This window comes from Ochotona princeps, chromosome 2, assembly GCF_030435755.1.
Source record: "Ochotona princeps isolate mOchPri1 chromosome 2, mOchPri1.hap1, whole genome shotgun sequence".
Classification (NCBI taxonomy): Eukaryota; Metazoa; Chordata; class Mammalia; order Lagomorpha; family Ochotonidae; genus Ochotona; species Ochotona princeps.
The window spans coordinates 9601819-9610369 of NC_080833.1; the positions used below are offsets into that span (position 1 = coordinate 9601819).

Here is an 8551-nt window from a genome sequence, read left to right on the forward strand (position 1 = left end):
AATAGTAGGTAATATTGACATGATTGTTATGTATTATAATATTTTATACTATAAGATAATCATATAAATATTAGACATCTAAGTTTTTATTTGAAAGGCAGAATTAGAAAAGGGGAAAGAGAAGAGAGAGAAAGAAATCTCCCGTCTGTTGGCTCCTTTCCCAAATGGTTTCAATGGCCAGAGTTGAGCCAGTCCAAAGTCAGGAGCTTCTTCTGAGTCTCCCACATGGGAGCAGAGGCCCAAGGACTTGAGCCATTCTCCACTGCTTTCCCAGGCCATCAGCAGGGAGCCAAAGTGGAAGTGGAGCAGCCAGGACTTGAAACTGGCACCTGTGTTGGGTGCTGATGCCAAAGGCAGAAGCATAGCCTATTATGCCACCACTCCAGCCCCAGATATAAATATTTTTATAAAAAGGGTACCCTAAGCAATAAAAAAATTATGTTTGCCCAACCTCAGAAGTTGCCCCCAGTCCACGCACATGGCCCCCGTTACCCGTGTCATTCTAGAACGGGTCCCGTGGAGAGCGCAGTGGCAGCCGCCTGAGCTCTGCTCCCCTCTGCTCTGGTAGCCCCCAGTTCGCCACATGGCAGACATTCATGTGCAGGAATATGATGAAAACCTGGCTGCTCCAGCCCCACTTCCTCCCACGGAGCACTTCATCCGGAGTTCTGCGCAGTGCCCAGGCTGACCGACCTGTCCGTCCAGTGGGGTGACTTCCCCCGAACCCTGGCCTCTCCCTACACCTTCTCTCTTTTTTTTCCCTAGTACTTGTCTGAATATTCATTGTGTCTCCTCCTCTACTGGAACATAAGCCCCATGGGGGCGAATGCCTTATCTTTTCTTCCCTTGTGGTTAGTACACTATAAGTGTTTGGGGGATACATGAATGAATGGCTGGACTCGCCCCTGGAACCTTCAGAGTGAGGCCCAGTGGCTTCTGGATTAAGGTCAGCACAGCCAGCCCTCCCCATGGTGGAAGAACTAGATTAGAAGGTATCTGAAGGCCCATCTGCGTCAGGAATTGAGTGACCAATGTCCAGAGGCCAGCACAAAGGCACAATTGGCTAATCTTCCTCCTATTAGTGCCAGCATCCCATTTGGGTGCTAGTTCGTGTCCTGGCTGCTCCACTTCCCATCCATCTGCCTGCTTGTGACCTAGGAAAGCAGCAGAGGACAGCCCAAAGCCTGGGCCCCTGCACCCATGTGGGAGCTCTGGAGGAAGCTCCTGGCTCCTGGCTTCAGATCAGATCAGATTTAGCCACTGCAGGCATTTGGGGAGTGAGCCAGCAAACGGAAAATCTTTCTCTGTGTCTCTCCCTGTAGGTCAGCCTTTCCAATAAAAATAGATAAATCTTAAAAATGTACATATTCACACACACACATACGTAACCAGCATCCGAAAGGCATTCCTAAGTGCAGAGAGGTTGGTTTGGGGAGGACATCTCCCATCTGGAAAAGGGGGAGGTGAGCTGGGAACAGTCTCTGCTTGGAGGCATGCGCAGCTGCCAGGCAGGCCGCATTTGCTCTGTGGGGCAGCAGGTTAGGGCCTGTCCCTAGGGTGGGTTCTGAGGTCTCCTCTCATTGTTGTACAGGTACTGTGTGGTTTTACTGACCGCTGAGGCTTCCACAGCAAGCAAACCATTTGAGGCTTTCCTGTCCTTTGCCCTGGCAAACACACAAGACACGGTGCGGTTCGTGCACGTCTACAGCAGCAGGCAACCAGAGTTTGCCAGCACCTTGCTGCCCGACAGCGAGAAGTTCCAAGGGAAATCAGGGGTAAGCCCTACGTTATCCCCAGGTCCCAGGCTCTGGGCACTGGGGTCTGCTTCCTTCCACTCGGGGAGTGTCGACTCTAGATTCCCAGAAACCTGGGCATCTCTGAGGCCTGTTGTGGCAGATCTAGCCTTGGGACAGTGTCTTCTGGTCACTTCCTGCCCTGCCCAGCTGGCCTGGGCCTCCATCCTGAGACCTGTGCTTTTCGCCAGTTCTTCGTGTGGCAGGTCTGCTCAGGCAGGACCCGAGGCCCGAGACCATCCGCAGCTTCTGCAGGCCCGGTGTTATATGATAACACTTGGAACGCTTGCCTCCTGCTTCGCTCACTTCTTCCTCCTTGACTCCCCCCTCCCCGGCATTCCTCCCTGCAGAAACATGCAATTCTGCCCTGCTGATTTCCACCATTTGTTACTCATGGAAAAATCTCTCTCAAAGATTACAGAGGTTTCTTTATTCTTTTTTTATTTTCTTTAATTAATTAATTGGTTTATTTATTTGAAGGAGTTAGAGAAATTGAAAAAGAGCTTCCTTTGACTAGTTTGTTCCCTGGGTGGCTTCAGTAGCTGAGAGCTCTGTCCTGGTCGCCCAAGCAGTTGGACCATCTTCTGCTGTTTTCCTGGGCACATTAGCAGGGAGCTGGTTGGGAAGTGGAGCAACCAGGACTTTACCCGGTAGTCATACAGGATGCCAGCCCCTTAACCCGTGGTGTAACCTGCTGTGCCACAATACCAGCTTCCAGGAATCTCTTCGTTGTAATATTAAGTTGGAGGTCATTGGACAGTCTGTGGAGAAAAAAGAGCATCGACTTTCAGCCAGAGCTTTAGAAAGTAACCATCAGAGTTGTCTCTGTAGTCAGGAAGGTTCCAGTTGCTTGCAGATCTCCCAGACTCAGCAGGGTTTGTGTGTGAGCTTCTTGCTGACTTCCCAAGGCCCTCTTTGCCATCTTCTCCAGCTTCGACTGCCGACACTGCTAACGGCTTTCATTTCCTTCCCTCCCAGGTGTCCATCTTAGAAAAACGCAACACAGGTGGGAGGGTGGTTTTTAAAACCCTGGACGAGCCCTGGACTGGCAGCGAGAATGATCAATTCGTCCTGCTGGGTTACCTCGAGCAGCTGCGCAGAGACCCAGGCCTGCTCTCCTCTGAAGCCGTGCTTCCAGACCTGACCGATGAACTTGCCCCTGTGAGCACTGCGGCCAAGGCGGCTGGGCCAGGGAGGGCCCCTGGGCCCACAGGGCTGCGGGCAGAGGTGCCCCGCTATGTACCCCGCCGTGCTGTGAGGGGGCTGTGGGCAGAGGCACCCCACCATGCTGTGAGGGGGCTGTGGACAGAGGCACCCCACCATGCTGTGAGGGGGCTGCGGGCAGAGGCACCCCACCATGCTGTGAGGGGATTGCGGGCAGAGGTGCCCCGCCATGCACCCCGCTGTGCTGTGAGGGGGCTGTGGGCAGAGGCGCCCTACCATGCACCCCGCTGTGCTGTGAGGGGGCTGTGGGCTCCAGCCCTGACTGTCCGTCTTCTCCCTAGATTTTTCTCCTCCGGTGGTTCTACTCTGCTTCGGACTACATCTCAGACTTTTGGGATGGCATGTTGCACAACAACTGGTAGGAGGACGGTGGGGCAGGTTCTGTTTCTGTTAACAATGTCATCATGGCTCTTCTCTCGGAAAAAGTCCAGCCTTTGATTCTAATGTTCATGTGATGTACACTGGAATTCATTTATTTGAAAGGCAGAGTTACAGGGGTAGAAAGGAGAGACAGGGAGATCTCTCATCCATTGATTTATTCTCCAAATGGCTGCCAGGGCTTTAGCAAGGCCAGCCCAGAGCCAGGAGCTTCTTCTGGGTCTCCCAGGGGCCCAAGCACTTGGGCCATCTTCTGCTGCTTTCCCAGGCGCTCCAGTAGGGCTGGATGGGAAGTGGAGCAGTCAGGACTTGAACTGGGACCCATATGGGATGCTGGCACTGCAGGCAGTGTCTGCTTGCCACGCCACATCCCCAGCCTGTGTATACACAGTTTCAGCCGTTGTTTCATTTTTCTCCTTGCCATTTCACTTTTTTGTTTTTTAAAGATTTATTTATTTTTATTGGAAAGGCAGCTATACAGAAAGAAGGAGATACAGAAAGATCTTCCGCTGGTTCACTCCCCACACAGCTGCAATGGCCAGAGCTGAGCCAATCCAAAGCCAGGAGCCAGGAACTTCTTCCAGGTCTCCCACACAAGGTGCAGGGTCCCAAGACTTTGGCCATCCTCTGTTGCTTTCCCAGGCCTCAATCAGGGAGCCGGATGGGAAGTGAAACAGCCAGGATTAGAACTGGCGCCCATACGGGATCCCGGCGTGTGCAAGGCGAGGACTTTAGCTACTAGGCTACTGCGCCAGGCCTGCCACTTCACTTCTTAATGTTTGCTGACTTTCCCTCTGGTTGAGAAAGGATCCCCTGTCTCCCCAGCAGACAGGAGAGGCTGGAACAGTCCCTTCCATCGGGCACTTCCCAAGGCCAGCCTGCAGCTACCCATGTGCAGATATACAGACAGATCCGCGAGTGCAGCAGAGGAAGGAGTCCCACGCACACGCCCAGTGTGACCCTGAGCTCCAGGACAGAGTCACCTGTCATTCGCACCTGGGCTTCCTGTCACCCAGCACAGCCCCTGCAGGACGGCAGGCCTTTGATGGGTACTTGAGAGTAAATGAGGCCTGGGAAACCCAGTCCCAGGAAAGTCTCAAAATGTTGGTTTTCTCTCCCTTCTTTACTCCTGTGGACCACATTGCAATTACTCTAGCCAGAAAAAAAAAAAAAAAAAATCAGTACAGTTGAGGAAATTGTTTCCCTGACATCTTGGCCCTGACAGGTGAGCATCGGGAAGCGCCTCCGTGTGAGCAATGTCGACCCCTCCCTGCCCCCTCCTGTCTCCTCATGCAGGACCGACAGCGAGACCGACGCGGGGAGTCGGTGTGAGGAGGCAGCCGCTGGCTGCCCCACGCTCAGGCAGCATGTCCGTGTGAAGCTAGGAGCTGCTCGTGGGGTGGGAGCTTCCTGGGCTGGGTGTGTCCCTTGGTACCTCCCCAGCTGATGAGCTGACGGTGTCTGTTGCTATGGTTACAGGCGGGAAATGATGCCCCTGCTGTCCCTCATCTTCTCGGCCCTCTTCATCCTCTTTGGCACTGTCATCGTCCAGGCGTTCAGGTAAGCGGCGAGCCTCTCGGGGCCACCCCGGGCCAGGCCCACGCCTGCGTGGGGGCTCGGACTCCTCTCCAAAACACCTCTCTTCTCACTTCAGTGACTCGACCGACGAGCCAGAGGCCAGCCCTCCCAACAAGGAGGAAGCCCAGGAGAAGGCCGGGAAGACGGAGCCAAGCTTCACCAAAGAGAGCAACAGGTTCCTTTCCTTTCTTTCTTTAAAGATGTATGTATTTATTTGACAGAGTCACAGAGAGAAACACATCCTCCATCCACTGGTTCACTCCCCACATGGCTGTAACAGCCAGGGACTGGGCCGGACCAGGCTAGGGGCCTGGAATCCCATCCAGTCACCCATGTGAGTCACGGAGCCCCAGACAGTTGGGTCATGTTTCGCTGCTCTCCTAGGCACATTAGCAGGGAGCTGCATCAGAAGCGCAGCAGCCAGAACCTGGACTGGTGCTCACCTTGGATGCCAGTGCAGCAGGCGGTGGTGGCTTTCCCACGCTGAGCCGTAACACCGTGTTGACTGTGGGTTTCTCTGGCAGTGCCCCAGCTTGCCTGCCTACAACCTGCTTCCCCAGCGTTGGGATCCACAGTGTGCCCAGCCATGGTGCTCCCCTGTGTGTGGGATTGCACACAGGTGGAACATCCCTAATTTGACCATGCAAAATTCAAAATCATACTCTTCCCGAGCCTCCCGTGTGATGCCCCAAGAGAAAACTGTGCACCTCATAGAGTGCAGGCACACTAAAGATGCTGTATACAACCTGCTCCGCCTCTGAGCTTGAGATGTGGGCCATGCACTCCAGGCCATCTGTGTATGTATGGGCGGATATTCCGAAATCCCATATCCACAGCCCATTTTAACAAGGATGCTCCGCCTGTAGAGGAGACCTCCGACTGCCCTGACGCCGTACACACAGCCAAACTGGATTTTGCCAGCCAGTAATAATGTTGCTCCAAAAGCAAGGCAAAAAAAAAAAAAAAAAAAAAAGGTCCTGCCGAGTCCGTTTCATTCATGATGCTGCCATCTGTTGCTTTTAAAGGATGTAACACTGTATTTTTTACCAGATGTGGTCAAAATTGATTCCTAACTCTTCTAATAAAGGTGGCTCATCCTCAAAGTTGTTCCCATAGAATAGCTGAGGTGTGGACGGAGTATACATGTGCGTTGGCTGAAAAGTCGGCCCAGCGTACGGCTGCTGTGGCTGCATCATGGAGGGACAGGTCGGCCTTGCTGCGAGGGTCGTGGCCAGCATATTGTTTGCTGTAGCATCCCCCACTCTCTCCAATCAGAAGACTGCTGTGACTGGTCGTCGATAGTGTAACTTGTCTGGTAGAAAACTGTTCAACTTCTCAGAGGCTGACATTGCAAACGATCAGATGCGGAGGCAGCGGGAACGGCCCCTACTATCCTCCGGAACTGAGTTTCAGACCCCACACTGCCTCCATTACTACGTGTCCTAGGCTAAAGAACTACTCCTCTCAGTTTTGAAAAAGATTTATTTAAAAAGATTTAAAAAGATTTAAAAAGATTTTATTTATTTTCATTGGAAAAGCAGATTCAGAGAGAGAAGAGATGGAAGTCTTCTGTCTGCTATTCACTCCCCAAATGGCCACAACAGCTGGAGCTGAGCGGGTCAGGAGCAGGAGCCTCTTCCAGGTCTCCCATGGGTGCAGGGGCTCAAAGCTTTGGGCCGTCCTCTACTACCTTCCCAGGCCATAAGGAGGGAGCTGAAAGGGAAGCGGACAAGCTGGGACCAGAACTGGAGCCCTTATGGGATGCTGGCACCAGAGGGTGGAGGATTAGCTTATTGAGCCATGATGCTAGCCCCATCAGTTAATTGCTTTTTGAAAGGCTGTTTGTAGGCCAGGAGGCAGTACTGCTGTCACACATTAGACTCCCATGACGTTGACCGGCATCTAGGTAGTCTAATGAGAACATAGCCTTTTGTATTTGTTCCTTTTCAAAGCAATACCACTTGTCTGTCCTGGTGACATTTCAGCTCCTCTGTTTTTCTCCACAGCAAGATCCCTAAAAAAGGCTTTGTGGAGGTGACGGAGCTGACAGACATCACGTACACCAGCAACCTAGTGCGCCTGCGGCCAGGCCACATGAACGTGGTCCTCATCCTGTCCAACTCCACCAAGACCAGCCTGCTGCAGAAATTTGCTGTGGAAGTCTACTCGTTCACTGGGTGAGTGTGCGTGTGGGAGTCAAGAGGAGCCCCAGGACGCCCGTGCTTCTCCCGTTTGGCCACGTGGTGGCGATGCTGGCTGTGACTTTCCCAGCCCCGAGCCTGCGTGTTCTGTGGGTTCTGAGCAGAAACACGTACTGGTGCTGTCCCTTGACCCCTGTCAGGAAACTGACTCCTCTCCAGCCCCTGTGTGCTTTCCAGAAGTCAAACACTGAGTGCAACGTGGGTGAGGCGAGCCTTGTGGCTGCCGTGGTGGGCTCCCCCAGCTCCCACAGGCCTGCATAATTTGTCTCATGTCCTAGGTACATCCAGCACAGAGCCTTCTGCTGCTCAGATAGGAAGTGACAGGGGCTGGGGTGTTTCTGTCCCTGCCTGAGCCCTGCTTGTGTCACGTCCGCAGGAGTAGCTGCCTGCACTTCTCCTTCCTGAGCCTGGACAAGCACCGGGAGTGGCTGGAGTACCTGTTAGAATTTGCTCAGGATGCAGCCCCAATCCCAAACCAGTACGACAAGCACTTCATGGAACGGGACTACACTGGGTACGTCCTGGCCCTGAATGGCCACAAGAAGTACTTCTGCCTCTTCAAGCCCCAAAAAACAGTGGAAGAAGAGGAAGCGCTGGGGGCGTGCGGCGACTTTGACTCCTCCCTGCACCCAGGGGACACTCGCGGGAAGTCTTCCTGTGGCCTTGGCTCCAAGCCCATCAAAGGGAAACTGAGCAAGCTGTCCTTGTGGATGGAGCGGCTGCTGGAAGGCTCCCTGCAGAGGTTCTACATCCCGTCCTGGCCCGCACTAGACTGACTGCGGACAGAGCCCCAGCTGCGGAGACTCGGTCAGAGGCCCACGCGGATGGTCTCCTCAGGACTCCCCCCGTCGGCCGAGCAGAGTGTAGGTTTTAGGTTTAGAGCCAAGGCAGAGGACCCTGTGCTGTGTCCTGTCCCAACCCGGGCATGAAAGACACCAGTCAGTTTCAATTCCCTAGATTGGAAGCACTTCCCTCGGGTTTATCTCCCCTCATTTGAATGCTGCACTATTTAAAACAGACGGCTGCTCCCTCTCCTTTTGTTGTCCCTGTCACGCGCTCACACCACCCTTTCCCAGCCACCCAGGGCTCGGGACAGTGCCTAGATAGAGCCGCCACAGGAGCCCATGGTGCAGCTTGGGTCCTTACCCACCCCCAGACCCTCGCCTAGCCTCTCCCCACCCCGGCCCCCGCCGCGCTTCTGCCATGGCGCACACTGTCAACACCAGACAGCCCCAGCAGCTTCCAGACCCTGCACCTGCATGGAGGCCTGAGTCCCAGCAGTCTTTCAGGCAGTGATGCTTGGTCTGGGCTAAAGTTGGCAAAGAGCGTATTTCGGGGGTGTTGTCCCCCACAACCATCTGTCAGCAGCCGCATGTT

General features: G+C 53.9%; 1 protein-coding gene across 4 annotated transcripts in view; it reads left to right on the forward strand.

Moving 5' to 3' along the window:
* Positions 1 to 8309, forward strand: part of DNAJC16 (DnaJ heat shock protein family (Hsp40) member C16) — a 34051-nt gene extending 25742 nt beyond the window's left edge. For all 4 annotated transcript variants that reach the window (XM_004592345.2, XM_058675553.1, XM_058675549.1 and 1 more), the window contains 7 exons: positions 1592 to 1775; positions 2772 to 2954; positions 3299 to 3375; positions 4875 to 4955; positions 5050 to 5148; positions 6980 to 7150; positions 7551 to 8309. In XM_004592345.2, the coding sequence (XP_004592402.2) occupies positions 1592 to 1775; positions 2772 to 2954; positions 3299 to 3375; positions 4875 to 4955; positions 5050 to 5148; positions 6980 to 7150; positions 7551 to 7950 (1195 nt within the window). In that variant the 3' untranslated portion in view covers positions 7951 to 8309. The remainder of the gene's footprint in view (positions 1 to 1591; positions 1776 to 2771; positions 2955 to 3298; positions 3376 to 4874; positions 4956 to 5049; positions 5149 to 6979; positions 7151 to 7550) is intronic.
* The last annotated feature ends 242 nt before the right edge of the window (positions 8310 to 8551 follow it).